This window comes from Schistocerca gregaria, chromosome 6 (assembly GCF_023897955.1).
Source record: "Schistocerca gregaria isolate iqSchGreg1 chromosome 6, iqSchGreg1.2, whole genome shotgun sequence".
In the NCBI taxonomy this organism is placed as follows: domain Eukaryota; kingdom Metazoa; phylum Arthropoda; class Insecta; order Orthoptera; family Acrididae; genus Schistocerca; species Schistocerca gregaria.
Genome location: NC_064925.1, coordinates 273,074,884 through 273,098,363, shown reverse-complemented (window position 1 = coordinate 273,098,363; position 23,480 = coordinate 273,074,884). Strand labels below are relative to the sequence as shown.

The 23,480-nt window shown below is 45.6% G+C and overlaps 1 protein-coding gene across 2 annotated transcripts in view; it reads right to left on the bottom strand.

Moving 5' to 3' along the window:
• The window catches only part of LOC126279057 (exportin-1), a 150,205-nt gene that overhangs the window by 99,020 nt on the left and 27,705 nt on the right, over positions 1–23,480 (bottom strand). For both annotated transcript variants that reach the window (XM_049979488.1, XM_049979486.1), the window contains exon 4: positions 11,920–12,026. In XM_049979488.1, the coding sequence (XP_049835445.1) occupies positions 11,920–12,026 (107 nt within the window). The remainder of the gene's footprint in view (positions 1–11,919; positions 12,027–23,480) is intronic.

The following is a 23,480-nucleotide window of genomic DNA, read 5'->3' as shown; positions in this document are numbered from 1 at the left end:
ACAACTCTACATACAAAGTTTGCCAAAGTAATCCCATTCCTGATGTCCAGGCGGAGCTTCAAGGAATCCTCAGAACCTTAGGCCCCCTACAAAACCTTTCACCTGACTCCATCAAACTCCTCACCCCACCGTCACCTCGCACTCCTACCTTCTACCTACTTCCTAAAATTCACAAACCCAAACATCCTGGCCGCCCCATTGTAGCTGGTTACCAAGCCCCCACAGAACGCATCTCTGCCTTCGTAGATCAACACCTTCAACCCATTACATGCAGTCTCCCATCCTTCATCAAAGACACCAACCACTTTCTCGAACGCCTGGAATCCGTACCCAGTCTGTTACCCCCAGAAACCATCCTGGTAACCATTGATGCCACTTCCCTATACACAAATATCCCGCACGTCCAGGGCCTCGCTGCAATGGAGCACTTCCTTTCACGCCGATCACCTGCCACCCTACCTAAAACCTCTTTCCTCGTCACCTTAGCCAGCTTCATCCTGACCCACAACTTCTTCACTTTTGAAGGCCAGACATACCAACAATTAAAGGGAACAGCCATGGGTACCAGGATGGCCCCCTCGTATGCCAACCTATTTATGGGTCGCTTAGAGGAAGCCTTCTTGGTTACCCAAGCCTGCCAACCCAAAGTTTGGTACAGATTTATTGATGACATCTTCATGATCTGGACTCACAGTGAAGAACAACTCCAGAATTTCCTCTCCAACCTCAACTCCTTTGGTTCCATCAGATTCACCTGGTCCTACTCCAAATCCCATGCCACTTTCCTAGATGTTGACCTCCATCTGTCCAATGGCCAGCTGCACACATCCGTCCACATCAAACCCACCAACAAGCAACAGTACCTCCATTATGACAGCTGCCACCCATTCCATATCAAACGGTCCCTTCCCTACAGCCTAGGCCTTCGTGGCAAACGAATCTGCTCCAGTCCTGAATCCCTCGACCATTACACCAACAACCTGAAAACAGCTTTCGCATCCCGCAACTACCCTCCCAACCTGGTACAGAAGCAGATAACCAGAGCCACTTCCTCATCCCCTCAAACCCAGAACCTCTCACAGAAGAACCCCAAAAGTGCCCCACTTGTAACAGAATACTTCCCAGGACTGGATCAGACCTTGAATGTGGCTCTCCAGCAGGGATATGACTTCCTAAAATCCTGCCCCGAAATGAGATCCACCCTTCATGAAATCCTCCCCACTCCACCAAGAGTGTCTTTCCGCCGTCCACCTAACCTTCGTAACCTCTTGGTTCATCCCTATGAAATCCCCAAACCACCTCCCCTACCCTCTGGCTCCTACCCTTGCAACCGCCCCCGGTGTAAAACCTGTCCTATGCACCCTCCCACCACCACCTACTCCAGTCCTGTAACCCGGAAGGTGTACACAATCAAAGGGAGAGCCACATGTGAAAGCACCCACGTGATTTACCAACTGACCTGCCTGCACTGTGATGCTTTCTATGTGGGAATGACCAGCAACAAACTGTCCATTCGCATGAATGGACACAGGCAGACAGTGTTTGTTGGTAATGAGGATCACCCTGTGGCTAAACATGCCTTGATGCACGGCCAGCACATCTTGGCACAGTGTTACACCGTCCGAGTTATCTGGATACTTCCCACCAACACCTACCTATCCGAACTCCGGAGATGGGAACTCGCCCTTCAGTATATCCTCTCTTCTCGATATCCGCCAGGCCTCAACCTCCGCTAATTTCAAGTTGCCGCCGCTCATACCTCACCTGTCTTTCAACAACTTCTTTGCCTCTGTACTTCCGCCTCGACTGACATCTCTGCCCTTAACTCTTTGCCTTTAAATATGTCTGCTTGTGTCTGTGTATGTGCGGATGGATATGTGTGTGTGTGTGTGCGAGTGTACACCTGTCCTTTTTTTCCCCTAAGGGAAGTCTTTCCGCTCCCGGGATTGGAATGACTCCTTACCCTCTCCCTTAAAACCCACACCCTTTCATTTTTCCCTCTCCTTCCTTCCTTCCTGACGAAGCAACTGCCAGTTGCGAAAGCTTGTAATTCTGTGTGTGTGTTTGTGTGTTTTGTTCATGTGCCTGTCTGCCGGCGCTTTCCCGCTTGGTAAGTCTTGGAATCTTTATTTTTAATATATTTTTCCCATGTGGAAGTTTCTTTCTGTTTTATTTACATCGTCATTAATTTGAACCCAACAATTACGTTTGTTATTGTCTCTGTTGCATTTCGAAATCTTCTCTATCGTCTTACTTTCTCTTTTCGTTTGTACAAGAAGTTCCACTTTGTATTCATCTTCCATTTTTCCGTAATCTACCATACATTTTATCCTGCCTAATTATACTCAATAATACGTAATTTACTTCCAAACCATAACCTAAAATTTTCAACGCTTTCAACATAACCGCTGCTATAAAATCCATTGTTCCAAGTGTACAAACATTTCGTGTAAACTCGTGAATACTATTTCACAGCTTCAGTTCCTTTCACCCATTACACAACCATCTCAGTTTTTTTTTTTTTTTTCAACAACTTTCGTTTTATTTCCATTCCCGTTTTTCCCACAAAACCGATCATTTTCTAGCAGCTTCCCACAGGTTTACACGTTATTATTTCTTCATCAAACAATTGTTAGCCTCATTATCATAACCTGCCAGTACATAACCAGTCCTTTGAATACATTTACACACATATTCTTCGAGATTTTATTCAAAAATTTTTTTCGAATTTTATTTTTTCGCCAATCATTTTTTCGAAACTTTTTTCGAAAAATTTTTTTGTCGAAATTTTCTTGAATTTCTCGAAATTTTCTTGAATTTCCCCACCCTGTAACGTGATCTGGAGACAACATAACTACCCAACCTTTGCACCCATTGTTGTTCACCAACCTAAGTTCAGCACATGATCAACATAGCTCATCTCAAACCAACACTTTTTCGACTTTTTTCACACCTTTATCTCTCCCTATATAAATCTCTCTTTACTTTCACTTTAACCCATATTACCCTTTCCACCTACCAACACCATGTCAACCTCACAACATCCCTACAACGACCCCATTAAATTTTATTTACATTCCCTCCGCAAACATGCCTTCACCCTAGCCAGATTACGCTCCCATATTTTATTTACTCAGGCTTGTCTGACATTTGGCATTACTCCCAAAGGCCTCACACTTAAAGTTCCCATCTCTGGCTGCAATCCTTCTTTCCATCAGTCCTTATACCAGTTCCAAACAGCACAATCCATAGCCCTCACCCGCCTAATCCTTCACCTATACATCGACTCGGCCAATGAACACACCCGTCAACTCCTATCCCAAATCAAAGTCCTCAATCTTTCCTCTCCCGCATCCACACCGGCTGTACATAGCATCCTCCTACAGGCCAACCGCAAATTAGAACAACATGCCACCCTCCACCTCAAAAAACTATCCAATCTCCTGGTTTCCCACCTCCGGAAAGGCAACTCACTCACCCTCCACAACCTTTCCAACAAACCTCAACCTCCTCTCATTGCACACAGACCCAGTCCCTCCCATCTACTCAATCTCCCACTTCCAGCTCCACTCCCCCCAACACCTCAAAATTCTAGTCAACACAATCTGGAACCACAACACCCCAATTCAGTAGTTAACCTTTCCTCCAAACCCCTCTCCCAATCCGAAACCTCTGTCCTATCCAAAGGCCTCACCTTCAGCCCCACTCCCAGATTCAACCAAACTGCCCTTGTCAAGGATTTACTGTCCTACACTCGTAGTCTCTGCTGGAAATATCACTTTGCCACGAAGAAAAACAATCCTGATCCCACTCCTAATGATCCAACTCCCCAAGACACTATCCAAATTGAACCCTGCCTGCAACAGTTCCGTCCTCCATCACAGCGGGACCCACCTCCTCTTCCTCAAAATCACCCTCTCCAAACCTTCCAGGAATTTCTCACTTCCAGCCTTGCCTCTCAATCTTTCTTGAAAAACCTTAATCCTACTCCCAACATCACCACAGCCGAATCCCAGGCTATCCGTGATCTGAAAGCTGACCGATCCATCATCATTCTTCCGGCTGACAAGGGTTCCACGACTGTGGTACTTGATCGTCGGGAGTATGTGGCTGAGGGACTGCGTCAGCTTTCAGACAACTCTACATACAAAGTTTGCCAAAGTAATCCCATTCCTGATGTCCAGGCGGAGCTTCAAGGAATCCTCAGAACCTTAGGCCCCCTACAAAACCTTTCACCTGACTCCATCAAACTCCTCACCCCACCGTCACCTCGCACTCCTACCTTCTACCTACTTCCTAAAATTCACAAACCCAAACATCCTGGCCGCCCCATTGTAGCTGGTTACCAAGCCCCCACAGAACGCATCTCTGCCTTCGTAGATCAACACCTTCAACCCATTACATGCAGTCTCCCATCCTTCATCAAAGACACCAACCACTTTCTCGAACGCCTGGAATCCGTACCCAGTCTGTTACCCCCAGAAACCATCCTGGTAACCATTGATGCCACTTCCCTATACACAAATATCCCGCACGTCCAGGGCCTCGCTGCAATGGAGCACTTCCTTTCACGCCGATCACCTGCCACCCTACCTAAAACCTCTTTCCTCGTCACCTTAGCCAGCTTCATCCTGACCCACAACTTCTTCACTTTTGAAGGCCAGACATACCAACAATTAAAGGGAACAGCCATGGGTACCAGGATGGCCCCCTCGTATGCCAACCTATTTATGGGTCGCTTAGAGGAAGCCTTCTTGGTTACCCAAGCCTGCCAACCCAAAGTTTGGTACAGATTTATTGATGACATCTTCATGATCTGGACTCACAGTGAAGAACAACTCCAGAATTTCCTCTCCAACCTCAACTCCTTTGGTTCCATCAGATTCACCTGGTCCTACTCCAAATCCCATGCCACTTTCCTAGATGTTGACCTCCATCTGTCCAATGGCCAGCTGCACACATCCGTCCACATCAAACCCACCAACAAGCAACAGTACCTCCATTATGACAGCTGCCACCCATTCCATATCAAACGGTCCCTTCCCTACAGCCTAGGCCTTCGTGGCAAACGAATCTGCTCCAGTCCTGAATCCCTCGACCATTACACCAACAACCTGAAAACAGCTTTCGCATCCCGCAACTACCCTCCCAACCTGGTACAGAAGCAGATAACCAGAGCCACTTCCTCATCCCCTCAAACCCAGAACCTCTCACAGAAGAACCCCAAAAGTGCCCCACTTGTAACAGAATACTTCCCAGGACTGGATCAGACCTTGAATGTGGCTCTCCAGCAGGGATATGACTTCCTAAAATCCTGCCCCGAAATGAGATCCACCCTTCATGAAATCCTCCCCACTCCACCAAGAGTGTCTTTCCGCCGTCCACCTAACCTTCGTAACCTCTTGGTTCATCCCTATGAAATCCCCAAACCACCTCCCCTACCCTCTGGCTCCTACCCTTGCAACCGCCCCCGGTGTAAAACCTGTCCTATGCACCCTCCCACCACCACCTACTCCAGTCCTGTAACCCGGAAGGTGTACACAATCAAAGGGAGAGCCACATGTGAAAGCACCCACGTGATTTACCAACTGACCTGCCTGCACTGTGATGCTTTCTATGTGGGAATGACCAGCAACAAACTGTCCATTCGCATGAATGGACACAGGCAGACAGTGTTTGTTGGTAATGAGGATCACCCTGTGGCTAAACATGCCTTGATGCACGGCCAGCACATCTTGGCACAGTGTTACACCGTCCGAGTTATCTGGATACTTCCCACCAACACCTACCTATCCGAACTCCGGAGATGGGAACTCGCCCTTCAGTATATCCTCTCTTCTCGATATCCGCCAGGCCTCAACCTCCGCTAATTTCAAGTTGCCGCCGCTCATACCTCACCTGTCTTTCAACAACTTCTTTGCCTCTGTACTTCCGCCTCGACTGACATCTCTGCCCTTAACTCTTTGCCTTTAAATATGTCTGCTTGTGTCTGTGTATGTGCGGATGGATATGTGTGTGTGTGTGTGCGAGTGTACACCTGTCCTTTTTTTCCCCTAAGGGAAGTCTTTCCGCTCCCGGGATTGGAATGACTCCTTACCCTCTCCCTTAAAACCCACACCCTTTCATTTTTCCCTCTCCTTCCTTCCTTCCTGACGAAGCAACTGCCAGTTGCGAAAGCTTGTAATTCTGTGTGTGTGTTTGTGTGTTTTGTTCATGTGCCTGTCTGCCGGCGCTTTCCCGCTTGGTAAGTCTTGGAATCTTTATTTTTAATATATTTTTCCCATGTGGAAGTTTCTTTCTGTTGAATACTAAAAAAGTTTGTTTTGATAGATAGGATACAGATAGGCATAATACACTGTGTAACACCATGTATTATGTGATATAACTTGGACCTGAAACTGCAATATTGTTATCAGGAATTTTTGTTTATGTAACAAACAAGCCAACTGACATTTCATAGGTACTTTTTAATTATAGAAAACAATTATAAACAAAGTAATAATTCTTCCTGTGGGATGATTCATTTGATAGTACTGAAAGTTGAAAGTGAAATGATTGGGTGGATGATTATAGATTTTGCCAACTATGGTACTTTTAACAGCAGTCGATGGCTATGGTCATGAATTTTCATAGGGGATTTTACTACTCTATGACACTAAAGCAGAATAGCATACCTTCATTATTAGCTATATATTTCAACTACTTGTTTATGTGTGTCTTCACACATTCACTACATGGTGAAAGATAAGTTGGACTTCTTGATTTTATGAACTCTACTGCTAGTTTGGTATGCATAAAATCATGTTGTGAAAAACATAAGAAATGCATAGCACTGCAGGAAAACTAAAAATTAGACCACAACTATCAATGTCTAACAGAGAAAGGATGTGCTAGCAGACGGCATTTCCAGATGGAAGCAAGAAATCAACTGAAAATCACTGTCAGCAGAAATCAACTTATTCTTAACTGTTTTTTGATCAAAAAGCAAATCAAAATGGAAATAATTACAAAACACTGATGATGCTTTACTTAAATGAAGTGAAACATGACTGGTAAAAATAATAACGCATTTTTGTAGTTGCAATGACAGAACAAAAATACCTTCAAGAATTATAAAGCAACTACGAACACTATGGCCACACAAATGAAGAATTTAGTAGGTGGATTTCAAATGAGAAATTCGGACGTTGTTCTTGTTTTTGAATACCACAATGTCACCAGCTTTTAATCAGCTTTAGAACAGGATGGTGGTATTCAGATGAAACAAGAAGGAAAATTAACCCAGAATGAAGAATGCCTAACAAACAAAGTAAATGATACTGAATTGTAATTGTCACGAGAAGGAATTACAGCGGCAAGACCCACATTTGAGATAGTACCAACAGACACTAGAAGATGGTGGGACGAGTGAAGTTTGAGAATTGCACCGAATCACGATTGCAATCTTTTATTCATGCATTAGTTGCTACTGATACATATGACTAGAACACTACAAGATATCACAGTTTGTGTTTCACAGTTGCTCAAGCACAGCATTATGGAAGGGCTGGAAGAGGAATAATAATACCAGCTTGGCTGAGAACTAGATGAGTGCTCGGACGTAATTAGTAAGTGGGAAGCTATACCAAGTACGCTGGATTTTTATTTTTAGGAACAGATTAGCCAAATTTAAACTGCAGTTTGCTGGATCCATATGTAGTCAGAACTGAACAGACTTAAAAATTGGACAAATGCTGAACAATAGTATTCATTTCTGCAGGAGATAGTAAAAGTCTTGATAGGGGCCAGTGATGTACTTATGTGTTTCATGCTGCAATGTTCTTGTTGCTTACTGTGACATGACAGGAACAAGAGGGAGTGGGTCAGCTGCTGGTTCTACGCAGCCAATGATAGTGTGGTGGGCAGGTGATACGGTCGGAAGAAAAAGATATTTTAATGTTCTCATGTCAGAACAGAAGCGAAATCTAATATGAATTCCAATAAAAACAGTTGTGATCTCAGGTCCCATGGTTAACACAACCTCATAAATTGCAACACGTTTACAAAAAAAACAGCTAAATATACGTGACAATGTAGGTGTAAATTTCGCAGTTGTGTTAGTTGTACGATTATTATTATTGTTAAGAAAATGGTACCATAGACCACATCATTGGTAAGTGAAAAATGCAGGAAAGAAAACTGTCTATTTTTTCTCTTAACTTTATTTCTCCTTGTATTATGAAACTGTAGTTAATCAATAAATGGCATAAATTTAGAATAGATATGTTAACTTCTTATGCACATACTTTATGTCAATGAAACAGTTTGTAATTTTGATTCATCAGAATATGTTGCAAATAAAATTTTGAAGCCTCTTTGGGGGAGGGGGGGTGTCTTCTTATACTCTGTTAAATATGACATATTTATACTTTTTGTATGCCTTTCATTTCAAATATTCTTTGCCTTCGCGACTCAGAACCTTTGATTCTCGTACTCATGTCCAAAATTAGTTACAAATAAAACCAATCATTTACAAATATCTCTGGATAAAGATTTTCTCCAGATGTCTCCAAAGATTATCATCTTCAAATATGTGCACCCATGGTGCTGCTATATGTTTTGTCAATGTCAGCTACCTATGTTTCAGTGTCTCTATCCTATCAGTGTTTTCTCTTGGGTGTAATTTCCTTGAGCCATAAACAGTTCATTTGCATGGCTACATGTCCTGTGCACCTCCAATTTAGTCATCATTTTACGTTCCATTTCAATATCTTGCCTAATCAAATTTATCATTCTTCTGCCTCTCTGAGTAATTGTCAAAAGATAATTCGTCTTCCACTCTTTACCGAAAAAAACATCAATTTTACAATTGCTTTTGCATTTTAGGTCTGTATCTTACTGCTACAAGTAAAAATTAGTAACGAAGTCTAGCTGGTTAACTTCCTCTTCAAGCACATTGTAACCTTAGTTCTGAAAACTTTTATCACGTTTATCAAAAACATCTCCCACTGCCTGAAGTATAAACATTTTAAGAATGCTATGATTCTGTTATTAAATTATGTGATTTTCTATTCAACGTAATGATTTTCATTATTGTAGTAATATTGACTTCAGACTTACACTCTAATTTGCTCAATTATGTTCTTCCATCAGTTGTTAAAGTCAGCACAATATCATATAAAAAGGTGATTCCAGTATGTGTTCCAAAAACACAGTCCTTTACACCTGCAACATCTTTACACCTGCAACACCTAAGTTCTTTGACCACAGTCCACATGTTTTTTATGCAAACACAGCGTATTTCAAGAGCGCACATCGTAATAGTGAAATATGCAGCTAATCTTTATAAAACTGAAATATGGACGTGAAAATGATGATAAGGGTGTAACTAAGTGGAAAACTGTCACCACAGCGTAACTATAATAATGATGCTTCATCTTTATGTCAGTACAGATATATTTTCGCAAATGCTGCCTTGCCACTCACAACTGTCCCACTTGTATCTGTTTAGTCATCAGTAAATAATTTTTGTATTTATACAGTGCTCTTCAGCATATAAACATGTACATGAATGTATAAATACCTGAAGATGGTCGCAAGCCCGAAACCGGCCGTGTGACAAATAAATAACCTTTTATTGTGACTGGTAGTGGAAATTTTTCTACACCCTATAAAGGAAGAGTCAGGGAGTTCCACAGCAGCCACTATGAATAAAATTCATCCAACTTTTCTTTATCGACATCTTGAAAACTATTTAAACCCAAATTAATTTTTTGTGCTGTTTTATTTCTTCATTACTGAACCGTGAAAATCACTTACTTCTCTCTATCTGGAAGAATTTTCCTCCGTGATTGAACTAATGTATGAGGCTTGGCTACTTTCCAGGCATCAGAATGTGTACAGCATCACGAATTGTCAACTTCTTCCAGACCGCTACCATATCATTCTCAGCAACTAGTATTTTCAGTAGAACAGCCCAGTAGCCCGTTTTACTGACGCAATTACGACTTGGTCCACTGACTATCACAGCCGCATTAGGAGGTGGGAACTTAGTTACTATGAGACCATAATCATATATGAGAATGCTCTCACTAGAATTGAAGGGACGTTATCGAGCAATGGAACAGCTTTCTGTGGCATCCTTTTTCTCCTAAAAATCACTAAACCTACAGAACAGAATGTGTTTGAAACTAGTTTTTGAATATTTTACTATCCATCCGTGCTCCTATTTGATTAAAATAATTCACGGGGATATGCTATGCTATGATATCCTTCAATGTTTTGGGTTTTGTTTTATTTTCCAATCACTCATACAAGGTGAGGCATAATATCGAGCAATTTTAAAAAACGCGCCAATCAGGCCGCGTTGGAGAGAGGTGGAGGGGACAGCATCAGTTACATTTGGAGTGAAATAGCAGTTAAGTCATAATGGAGCACTGGACCCCACAGCATTGTGCATACGCTGCCAAAGCATTTTATCAAAACTGTAGTTCGTATCAGCTAGCCTATCATGCATTTCGCAACCATTTCAGCATTAATCAGAATTGGCCGATGCCATCTGCCTGTGCAAATAAAATGTGGGTTGAGAAATTTGAGAAGGTACAGCGAGCGATGATCAATGACACCTCAGTAAACAACCCACTTAATCTACTGAGGCAAAAATGAGATTTTTCCTGTATTTTTCAAATTTCCCAGATATTTCCCTGGTGTGTTTGAAATTCCCTGATATTCCCCGATTTCTGGTACCTGTGGCAGCCCTGATTATTGTTATTATCTTAATGTCCTTCATCATTATCATATTATTATTGTCAATTATTATATTGCATGTGTACGTCAATTATTGTATGCGTGTATTTTTTTTATGTGTGTTACTCCTGGCCTTATGGAAGATAGCCTTGTGGCACTAATTTAGTCAGGCTAAATAAACAATAAATGATTAAATATTCTTTTCCGGTCTGGTACAATTCTTTCTAGTTCAAATCATGCTAAATTGAAGTGTGCATCAAGGGCATCCCTGCACAAACAATTGAAGAGGAGGATGCAATATAGAGAGAATGACGGTATCTCCAACTGCAGCTCTGTAGCCCAAGTAAATGCTTGCTTGTGAATGTAAATTCTGCTCTTCTCCATATTGTTGTGCAAGAATAGATTTGTTCTCAATTTGGTACAACTTACAAGACTAGTCTACTCTGCTAACCGAGCAAGTATGCTCTTCAACCCTCCCCCCTCCCCCCCCCCCTCCCATTATTTCCAATTATCGGTTTCAGTGAGCATGCTTTCTTTAATATATTTCAATGAATGGTTTAGAAAAAGATAATGTTTACTACTCAAGAAAACCTGCAAAGAGTGTAAATAGAGCCCATCTCACTCATCATGTGCTGCCATTGACAGGGAAGAAACTTACAGTTTTACTTCACATGACGTATCCACCAAGTTAAAGCTACCGCACAATGTAACCTGTCCTTTAAAATAAATCACACGTGAAACTACTACTCACTGGCATGAGTCCAGATGTATAAGGAACTGCTACAGCATTTGCTCTCAACCAAGATATAACACATTGAAAAGTTATTCAACAGCAAAAATGTGGAAGTTACAACACTATAATGCTGTCCAAACAGCAGATATAGTAATTTGTCTTAAGTCTTATTATTTTCGTCTTCTTGGGAGAAAAAAGGTTGGTGTGTGCGCGTGCGCGCGTGAGAGAGAGAGAGAGAGAGAGAGAGAGAGAGAGAGAGAGAGAGAGAGAGAGAGAGAGAGAGAGGATAGTACAGGCGGATGTTTACACAAACTACAGAACTCCTAAATAGTGTCAATAGCTTTTAACAGATTATTTGCCAAGTTCGGATTGAATTAGTTACAGGGAAGCATGTGATCTACATTAAAACTGAACTGTATTAAATCCACAGTATTATGTAAAAATATATACAAATCACTCACCTGCACAAGAATCATATTTAACTTATTTAAATATACTTTCTCCCTTTCCAATGTTTCTGGGTCAGATGAGATTTTTATAATTAAACCGACTACATATTTCTTAATTCCTGGAAGAAAACAGAAAATATTATTATTTAAAACATGGTTAACAGGTTTACTCATTAATAAAACAAAAAGAGATGCCCGATTCCTGAACTAGGAAAGAACAAATGCAAGATTGTGATCAACACATTTCTATGACCAACTACAAATCATGCATTAAATGGTGTAAGGAATAAAGGTAACAACTCATCAGACAGAAGAGGCACTGAGCCACTGAAAGATACATAAAGAAGACTGATAATTTTCTCAAAACTTCTAATTTCAGTCAAACTGGTCCACGACAGCTCGCAAAGTTCTATGTCTTATGTGTGTCTCTTCCAACGATTCAGTTCCTCCCATATTTAATAACTCTGTACGTTTCATCCTTCAACTATTTACATTCCACCAGGACTTTCCACTGGCATATTTTATCATTTTGGCAGGTTTAAATTTTTTTTTTATTTTTTCAATCCTCTCCAGACTAATCAGTGGAAAGGAGATATATTCGAAATACCACACAACACTGAAGTATGTCAATACAATGGGAAAGCACAATTAAAAGGAGAATATCTGATGAAATACATAATAGTGATGAAATTATAAAGAAACTGCACCAGACACAAATTGCAAGTGATGCAGAGTGAAGTTAGACAGAAAGCTAAAAAGAAGGATTCATCAGGCAGGCAAACAAAAATGGCGAGTATGAGAAATTATTGAAGGTACCAGGCAAAATCTAGCAACATCTTCAACATTTTAGAAAATGTGGAGGCAAGATTAATCTTATCAATACAAATGTGCCCTCCACAAGTAGCCAGACTGTGTGGGAGTGACTTTTTGGTGTGGAAGGGAAGACAGCTGTCAAAATGAAAGCACTGTTGACATTATGTGGCCTTGATACAGGTAGAGGTGTGGATGGAGCCACAATGGAGATGGCGGTCATTGTCAAGTAGTGGTACACTGGATTGCATCAATGTAGCATCAATGAACCTTAACCAGACAAGGAGTTTGGGATTCTGGAACGCTACAAAGTGTGGCTCATAAACAGATTGGTATAGGAAGGTGCCATGTGGGTCCCCATCAGTGTGCCGTGGATTTGTTGATGTACATTCCCTTCAAATGAGTAGTTGTGTGTGACGATTTAATTAGGCAGACATACAGGAATGTGTGTGTGTGTGGGGGGGGGGGGGGGGGGGGTTAAGTTGGAAAGAGTTAGCAATTAAATAAAACAGCTGTTTCAATTATTCACCAACTACCAGTAAAGTAAGCCTGTTTAAGAATTTTAATATAATTTGTTGTTCAGGAGTGGAACGTACCTGGACTTACACAGAATCCAATTATTGATCACACGTTCTGTAGCTCAGGTGAATGGAAGAGTATATAAATGGGTATCAGGGAAGTAAAGGCATTCATGTAAATTATCACCTACACAATAAATTTCCCCGTGTTCAGACAACTAGTTATTCTTTAAATGCCCTTATGTTTTGTTGAAAGCAGTGGCCATGAATATCATGTGTCCCAACACGGGTGAAACTACATCAATTTGCCAGTATTAGCAAAATCTCCAGTTAGACAATATTTTCCACAGGAGAACATCGATCTGGTGCTTTAATTTGTTTAAGATAACACTCTAGATTGCAATGATATTTATTCATTATGGTCAATTTAGACTTTCACTTAAAGCCGTCTCGAGAAACAAGCCCTGCAAGGGTAGGATTTGCCGAGTCACAAAGAATACAAAAATGCACAGGGTTACAAGAAAGATGGTTATGGAGTCACAGGTTAAGTAACATGCAATTCCCAAACCAAATATGAATTATGTCAGCACCAACCAGTGGTAAACACTTCACAAAACGTGAAATATCGATGTTACCTGGAATTTACAAACTAAGTTCTCGCAGACCATTTACAAATGTATAAGATGTTAAGCCACTGCAAATCATCACACAAGCAGTCTTTTACGTTAAAAATGGGTGACATTACAGAATGTGCGAGGAACAAAGTCACCTAGTGACATTTGTATGAATGACAAAAATAACATTCTCATCAAAATTTTGCCAATAAACAAATGAACTAGAGAAAAGTAATTATACGCATGTGCAGATATCACATGAAAATATAATTAGGAAGTAAAAAAGACATACAAATTTGCAGACAGGCACAATAAAAAAAACTCACATTTGGCTTTCAGCCACAGCCTTCGTCACACACACACACACACACACACACACACACACACACACACACACATTCATTAAAGCACACCTAGTGTACACACAAGTGCCAATGCCAGCATCTTGGGCCAGAAGGCAACATCATGTGGGATGAAAGCAGCAATCTGAAGGGAGGTGGGGAAGGGAAGGGAGACGAACCCTGTCTGGTGGAATGTGCGGGGACTAGCCTGCCAACAGGCGCAGTGTCAGGAGGTTATGGTTGTGGGGCACAGAGGAGGAGGGGGGAGGGGGGGGGGAAGAGTGGAGAAAGATGGGTGGATGCAGTGACCGAGGGTTGCAAATGAACAGAGAGGGAGATGATATGACAGGGCAGAGGGGGGGTTGAAACTGTTGGGTGGAGGGTGTGGGGACAGTATGTTACTGTAGGTTGAGACTGGGATATTACAGGAGCGGAGAAGGGTTGCAAAGATAGCTCCCAACTGTGCAGTTCAGAAAAGCTGGTGGGGGAGGGAAAGGTCCAGATGGCTCGGGGTAATGAAGCTGTCATTGAAATCAAGTGTATTATGTTCAGCTGCATCTTGTGCCACAGGGCTGTCTACTTTGCCCTTGGCCAACTTGGTGGTGGCCTTTCCTCCTGGTGGACAGCTGGTTGGTAGTCATACCAATAGAAAAGGCTGTGCAATTATTGCAGCAATTATTGAGCTGGTAAATGACATGGATGCTTACACAGGTGGCCTGGCACCTGACAGGGTAGGATGAACCTGTGAAGGGACTGGAATAGGACGTGCTGGGTGGGTGGACTGGACAAGTTTGCACCTGGGCCTTCGACAGGGATATGACCACTCCTTTGTGGCTGGTTCTTAAGGGTGGTGGTAGGATGGTTGGTTGGTTTGTGGGGGTTAAAGGGACCAGACTGCTACGGTCATCGGTCCCTTTTTCCAAATACTAAGAACATCCACAGAGAATAAAAACGATCAACAGACGATAAGACAGACGACACAGAACAAGAGAAACGTAGACAAAGACCAGACAAGACGAACTAAAATCACACAGAGTGTGACGGTGGTTGGCCGACCATACAAACAAATCGTAGGCCAGAGGCAAGAATCAACACAAAAACTCACACACTTACATTAAGCGATAAAATCCCCCTGCCCAAATAAAACGCAGAAGTATGTCCGCTATGGAAGAGTCGTCAGATAAAAGCGCAGAGAGCGTATCAGAGAGTGCAAAAGTCTGCCTGAGAACAGTTAAAAGGGCGCACTCAAACAGAATATGGACCACCGTCAAGGACGCCCCACAACGACAAAGAGGGGGATCCTCACGACACAGTAAATACCTGTGCGTGAGTAGGGTGTGGCCAATGCGGAGCCGACAAAGGATGACTGATTCCCTGCGGTTGGCTCGCATGGATGACTGCCACACAGTAGTCGTCTCCTTGATACGCTGGAGTTTGTTTGGCACGGGCAGGTTGCGCCAATCAGTGTCCCATAAATCGAAAACTATGCGGCGTCATAGTGCCCGCAAATCAGTCGCCGGGAGGCCAATCTCCAGAGATGGTGCACTAGTGGCCTCTTTCGCCAGGTGGTCAACAGTTTCATTTCCGGGTATCCCAACATGGCCAGGGGTCCAAACAAAGGCCACAGATCTGCCACAACGGGCAAGAGTATGCAGGGACTCCTGGATAGCCATCACCAGACGAGAACGAGGGAAACACTGGTCGAGAGCTCGTAAACCGCTCAGGGAATCGCTACAGATAACGAAGGACACACCTGAGCAGGAACGGATATACTCTAGGGCACGAAAGATGGCGACCAGCTCAGCAGTGTAAACACTGCAGCCAGCCGGCAACGAACGTTGTTCAGAATGGTCCCCTAGAGTTAGCGCATAACCGACACGACCAGCAACCATCGAACCGTCGGTATAGACAACGCCAGAGCCCTAATACGTGGCCAGGATGGAATAAAAGCGGCGTCGGAAGGCCTCCGGAGGGACTGAGTCCTTCGGGTCCTGTGCCAAGTCCAGCCGAAGTCAAGGGCGAGGCACACACCATGGGGGTGTACGCAGAGGGGCCCGGAAAGGAGGTGGTACAGGGAAATACCCAAGCCCGCAGAGAAGCTGTTTGACGCGTACGGCGATCGGACAACCCGACCGGTGCCGACGTTCTGGCAGACGGACGACTGACTGCGGGAACAGGACACGATAATTTGGATGCCCGGGCAAGCTAAAAACATGGGCAGAATAAGCAGCCAGTAATTGTTGGTGTCATAACTGCAGTGGAGGGACACCTGCCTCCACAAGTATGCTGTCCACAGGGCTGGTCCGGAAGGCACCAGTGGCAAGGCGTATCCCGCTGTGGAGGATTGGGTCCAGCAGCCGCAACGCAGATGGGGACGCTGAGCCATAAGCCAGACTCCCATAGTCCAGACAGGACTGGATCAACGCCTGGTAAAGCCGTAGGAGAGTAGATCGGTCGGCGCCCCACCTGGCGTGGCTCAGGCATCGCAGAGCATTTAGATGCCGCCAACACGCCTGTTTAAGCTGCCGAATATGAGGCAGCCAAGTCAACCAGCATCAAAAACCACCCCCAAAAACCTATTTAACTCCACCACTGTAAGATGCTCGCCGTCGAGATAAAGCCGCGGCTCCGGGTGAACAGTGCGTCGCCGGCAGAAATGCATAACGCAGGTCTTGGCTGCCGAAAACTGAAAACCATGCGCTACAGCCCAAGACTGCACCGTTCGGATTGCGCCCTGTAGCTGACGTTCAGCAGCTGCAATGCCAATAGAGCTGTAGTAAAGGCAGGACTCGTCAGCATACAGGGAAGCAGAGACAGAATTTCCCACGGCCGCAGCGAGCCCGTTAATGGCTATTAAAAACAAACAGAGACTTAGAACAGAACCCTGTGGCACACCGTTCTCCTGGACTTGGGAGGAACTATATGAGGCCGCGACGTGCACGCCGAAGGTACGATACGACAGAAAATTGCGGATATAGATCGGCAGAGGGCCCCGAAGGCCCCATCCATGAAGCGTAGAAAGGATGTGATGACGCCATGTCGTATCATACGCCTTCCGCATGTTGAAAAAGACAGCGACCAGATGCTGACGGCGGGCAAAGGCAGTACGGATGGCCGACTCCAGGCTCACCAGATTGTCGGTGGCGGAGCGGCCTTTACGGAACCCACCCTGAGACGGAGCCAGAAGGTCCCGAGACTCCAGGACCCAATTCAAGCGCAGGCTCACCATCCGTTCAAGCAACTTGCAAAGAACGTTGGTGAGGCTAATGGGACGGTAGCTGTCCACCTCCAAAGGGTTCTTCCCCGATTTCAGAATGGGGACAACAAGACTTTCCCGCCATTGCAACGGAAACTCACCCTCGACCCAAATGCAGTTGTAAAGGTCGAGGAGGCGTCGCTGGCAGTCCACTGAAAGGTGTTTCAGCATCTGAGAGTGGATGCTATCTGGGACAGGAGCGGTATCAGGACAAGCGGCGAGGGCACTGCAGAATTCCCACTCACTGAATGGAACATTGTACAATTCAGGATGGTGGGTGCGAAAAGAAAGACTCCGACGTTCTATCTGCTCTTTAGTAGAGCGGAAGCCCAAGGGGTAGTTGGCAGAAGCGGAATTCAGAGCAAAGTGCTCTGCCAAGCGGTTTGCAATGACGTCGGAGTCAGTACAAACTGCTCCATTCAGTGAGAGCGCAGGGACGCTGACAGGGGTCCGATATCCATAGAGGCGGCGAATCCTGGCCCAGACCTGCGATGGAGTGACATGGAGGCCAATGGTGGACACATACCGCTCCCAGCACTCCTGCTTGCGTTGGCGGATAATGCGGAGGGCTCGCGCACGTAGCCGTTTGAAGGCGATAAGGTGTTTGATTGAGGGATGTCGCTTGTAACGCTGGAGCGCCCGCCGGCGAGCTTTAATCGCTTCAACGACCTCAGGCGACCACCAAGGCACAGTCCGCCGCCGAGGGGACCCAGAAGAACGGGGAATGGCAGATTCGGCAGCAGTAACGATGCCAGTGGTGACCGATTGAACCACTGCATCAATGTCATCGATAGAGAGAGGCTCAATAGCGGCAGTGGAGGAGAACAAGTCCCAGTCAGCCTTATTCAGAGCCCATCTGCTAGGGCGCCCAGAAGACTGACGCTGTGGCAGTGACAGAAAGATGGGAAAGTGGTCACTACCACAAAGGTCGTTATGCACTCTCCATTGGACAGACGGTAAGAGGCTAGGGCTACAGATCGAAAGGTCAATGGCGGAGTATGTGCCATGCGCCACACTGAAGTGTGTGAAGGCACCATCATTTAATATCGAGAGATCGATTTGCGCCAATAAATGCTCAACGATGGCGCCTCGACCTGTTGCCATCGACCCACCCCACAGATGGTTATGGGCGTTAAAGTTGCCCAGTAACAAGAAAGGTGGCGGCAACTGGGCTATCAGAGCAGCCAGGACATGCTGCGCGATATCACCATCCGGTGGAAGGTAAAGACTGCAGACGGTAACAGCCTGTGGCGTCCACACCCGAACAGCGACAGCCTCTAAAGGTGTTTGGAGAGGTACAGACTCGCTGTGAAGAGAGTTCAGGACATATATGCAGACGCCACCAGACACCCTTTCATAAGCTGCCCGGTTCTTATAATAACCCCGGTAGCCACGGAGGGCAGGAGTTCGCATTGCCGGAAACCAAGTTTCCTGCAGAGCAATGCAGAAGAAAGGGTGAAGGCTGATAAGTTGGCGGAGCTCAGCTAGATGGTGGAAGAAACCGCTACAGTTCCACTGGAGGATGGTGTTGTCCATGGCTGAGAAAGGCGTGACGGGACTGGGAAGGGAGATTACGCCGCTGGGTCACCTGCTGCCTCCGATTTAACACCTGTGATAGTGCTTTCCATGGCGTCTGATGGACCGGCGAGATCGAGGTCCTCAGCGGACGCCAGAATCTCCACCGCATCCTCAGAGCCGGAAGGTTGCGGTGGGATGGCTGCCACCGCGAGTTCCTTGGGCTGAGACCTCTTCTTGGGTTTCTCACGCCGTTCCTTGGGTCGCACCGACTGGGAGGGCTTCACCGATTCAGTCTCCGGGACGGAGGAGGAACGTGAAGACCTACGACCAGCTGCTTGCGGGCACTTACGCCACTGTCGGTCGTCAGCCTTCTCGCTCTTGGAAACCTGGGAAGGGAGGGACCCAAGGGACCCCTTGCGAGCGTGAGAAGCCGAAGAAGTTGGACACTTCTCCGGCTTAGAAGTGGGGACGGACGTCCCCGATGGGTGGGGTGGTGTTGCTCCTGAGGTAGGTGGCACAGGAGCAACCCGATGGGTAGAGCCCCCCACTGGCGAGGGGGCAGGACGAGTTGTACTACTCGTCGATCCGGCCACAATTGGGGAACCAGACGGGGCTAGCACAGGTGTTGTAGCAGCAGCGTAGGAAGATGTCATTCTCACAGGATGGAGTCGGTCGTATTTCCTTTTGGCCTCAGTATAGGTTAGTCGGTCCAGGGTCTTGTATTCCATGATTTTACGCTCTTTCTGGAAAATTCGGTAGTCTGGTGAGCAAGGTGAATGGTGCTCCCCGCAGTTGACACAGATGGGAGGCGGGGCACATGGAGTATTGGGATGTGATGGGTGTCCGCAATCTCGACATGTGAGGCTGGAAGTGCAGCGAGAAGACATATGGCCGAACTTCCAGCACTTAAAGCACCGCATCGGGGGAGGGATATAGGGCTTAACGTCACATCGGTAGACCATCACCTTGACCTTTTCCGGTAATGTATCCCCTTCGAAGGCCAAGATGAAGGCACCGGTAGCAATCTGATTTTCCTTCGGACCCCGATGAACGCGCTGGACGAAATGTACACCCCGGCGCTCTAATTTGGTGCGCAGCTCTTCATCAGACTGCAAAAGAAGATCCCTATGGTAAATAACTCCCTCGACCATATTTAAACTCTTATGGGGTGTGACTGCAACGGCAACATCCCCCAACTTGTCACAAGCGAGTAACCGTCGTGACTGGGCAGAGAATGCCGTTTGTATCAGAACTGACCCAGAGCGCATTTTTGACAAGCCCTCCACCTCCCCAAACTTGTCCTCTAAATGCTCGAAGAAGAACTGAGGCTTTATGGAGAGAAAAGACTCCCCATCAGCCCTCGTACAAACTAAGAAGCGGGGCGAATAACTGCTACTGCCATCCTGAGACGTTCCTCCCACGGTGTGGCCAGGGAGGGGAACGTTTTCGGATCATACTTCTGAGCGTTAAACTGAGCCCGAGAACGCTTAGAGGCTGCTGGCGGCTGGCCACCAGCGAGAGACGTTGTACCACGCTTCATTGCGGGTCATCCGCCCTGATGCCACCTACTCCGACCAAGGGCCCTCCCCACGGGCGCCACCCAGCCACGGCAAGAGCCACCTGGCAGGATGGCCGTTGCCGGGAGTCCCGATACCCCAGGAGGATAGGCATCTACTCCTTGGCATACGTGGGGAGTTAACGGCGCAGTCATCAGTAGAGCGATCCCTGTGTTGTCAGGGGGCTACAACCAACAGTGTACATGGAGGCCCCACCACAACGGACTGGCTACCGTGCTGGATGTTAGGTAACATGTGGTCCATGGTCGCCATCGGTGCAGAAAGAGGCACTGCACAGTGCAAGGTGTAATCTGCACGCAGAAACAGTCATGCCCAAGAGATGGAGAGCGGACAGGACTGCAGGTCAACGGTGTATAAGCTGGCGAAAGGTCTGATCGCAAGATGGACACAATGTACCAAGTAAGGTGCCCTTCCCCAATCGGCTCGCTCTTCGGAAAATTTTGAGAGATGGAGGTCAAACCCAACAGGGGACCATCATATAAGGCCGAAAAGTTTGAGACTCCTTTTAGTCGCCTCTTACGACAGGCAAGAATACCGCGGGCCTATTCTAACCCCCAAACCCGCAGGGGGAGGTGGGAGGATTGGGGATGTGAGGGGAAAGGGCAAATGAGATCTGTTTGTAGACTATGTCTGGGGGATAGTGCCTGTCTGTGAAGGCCTTGGTGAGACTGTTACAGCATACTCAGCAAAGGAGTTGTGTCACTGCAGATACGCCATCCTCCTGTTAGCCAGGCTATGTGGAAAGGGATTTTTTTGGTGTGAAAGGAGTGACAGATGTCAAAATGCAGGTAATGTTGGTGGGTTTAATGTGGACAGAGGTGTGGATGGAGCCATCAGAGAGGAGAAGGTCACCGTCTAGGAAGGTGGCATGCTGGGTTGAGGAGGACCACATGAAGCTGATGGGAGAGAAGGTGTTGACGTTATGAAGGAACAAGGATAGGGTGTCTTGGTCCTGAGCCCAGATCATGAAGATATCATCAATGAACCTGAACCAGACTTAGGATTTGGTGTTTTGCAAGGCTTCCTCTACGGGCACCCTCTTATGCCAATCTTTTTATGGGCCCATAAAAAGGTTGGCGTAGGAGGGTGCCTTGCGGGTGCCCGTAGCTGTGCCACAGATTTCGTTATATACCTTCCCTTTAAATGAGAAACAATTGTGGGCTAGAATAAAGTCAGTAAGGTGTATGAGAAATGAGGTAGTGGGTTTGGAGTCTGAAGGATGTCAGGGAATGCAAGTGTTCAATAGTGGTAAGACAGTGGGCATGAGGGATGTTGGTGTATAGAGAGGTGGCAGCAGAAGTGACGATTAGGGATCCAGGAAATAAAGTGGTGAGGAAGGTGGAGAGTTGGTGAAGTAATGGTTCATTTCTTTGACATGGGAGGCTAGATTATGGACAATTCGCTGGTGTGTTGCTCAATGAGGGTATAAATTCTTTCAGTGGGGGCTCAATAACCAGCCACAATTTGACATCCCAGATCGTTGGGTTTGTGGATATTGGGTATCATGTAGAAGAAAGAAGGCGGGCGTGTGGGGGTGACATAGAGGTGGGGAGAGAAATGGATTCGGGGGAGATGTTCTGGTAAGGGCCTAAGGCTTTAAGCAGGGGTTATAATTTATGTCGGACTTCAGAGATAGCATCACTCTGGCAGACAGAGTTTATAGGTAGAGGAGTCAGATAATTGGTGGAGGCTTTCTGCCAGGCATTCACAGCGATTCATAACACCAGTGGTGGAATCTTTGTCTGCAGGTTGGATGATTAGGTCAGGATTTGTTTTGAAGTTGTTCTTTCTTCTACTGAAAAGCTTGGTGTTCTGAGAAAGACCTGGAGAAGGATGATGAGGCTAAGTTAGAGGTAAGGAATTCCTGGAAAGTGACCAGTTGGTGGTTAGGTTGGGGGGAAGGGGGGGAGATCACGATTGGATGGTGGTATGAACTGAAGATACAGGGTTTAATGTTGGGATTAGGATGGCTTCAGCTGGAGGGATTGCCAACAAAGAAGTACTTCCATTGCAAGGATCATGAGAAAGAGAGTAAGTCTTCGACATGGCCATTTATCCCAGCCTCAACCAACAGTAACATATTGTCCACACGCCATCCACCCAACAGCTTCCACCTCCACTGTCCTATCATCTCATCATCCATCCTGTTTATTTGCAGCACTTTGCCAATGCATCTGCCCATCTTTCCCCACTCATCTCCTTTTTGTGCTCATTTTTCTTCTACCTCCCTGCTTTACAACCTCGTGGCACTGCACCTGTTGGCAGTCTAGTCATGCCGTCCCTGCATACTCCACCAGACAGCATTCATCTCCCTCCCTGCCCTTACACTATATCCCTTCCCATTCCCCCCCTACAGATTTTTGCTTGCATCCCAATGATTCTGCATTCCAGCCCGAGATGCTGGAGATTGTGGTCGTGTGTGTGTGGGGGGGGGGGGGGGGGGGGTGACCGTTAATTGTGTCCGTTTGCAACTTGACGTGCCTTCTGTATGTCAAGCAGCAATCTTGTCTTTTCCTACATTGTTGATATTCTTACTGAGAGTTTCCATTGCTTAGTTAGGAAGTAAGTTACATTAAAATGTGTACACATCATCGTCGATTTGCTAGACAGTGCCCTCTAGTGTTGCCTGCATTGCTTTGACAACAGCGTTGTTTTCAGAAATCACACTACAGAACACTGTGCAGTAAACAGTATGTATTTTAATGGGTGTATCATTTAATGTAATTTACCTCCTAATTATATCTTCATGTGATAGCAACACATGCACATAATTACTTTTCTCTAGTGTACTTATTTACCACAAAATATTGAGAAGAATGATGTTTTTGTCATTCATACCAATGTCACTAGGTGAAACCACTTCCTTGCTCATTCTGTAAGTTCACCTATGTTGAACGACCACTTGTCTAATGATTTGAAATAGTTTAACTTCTTATATA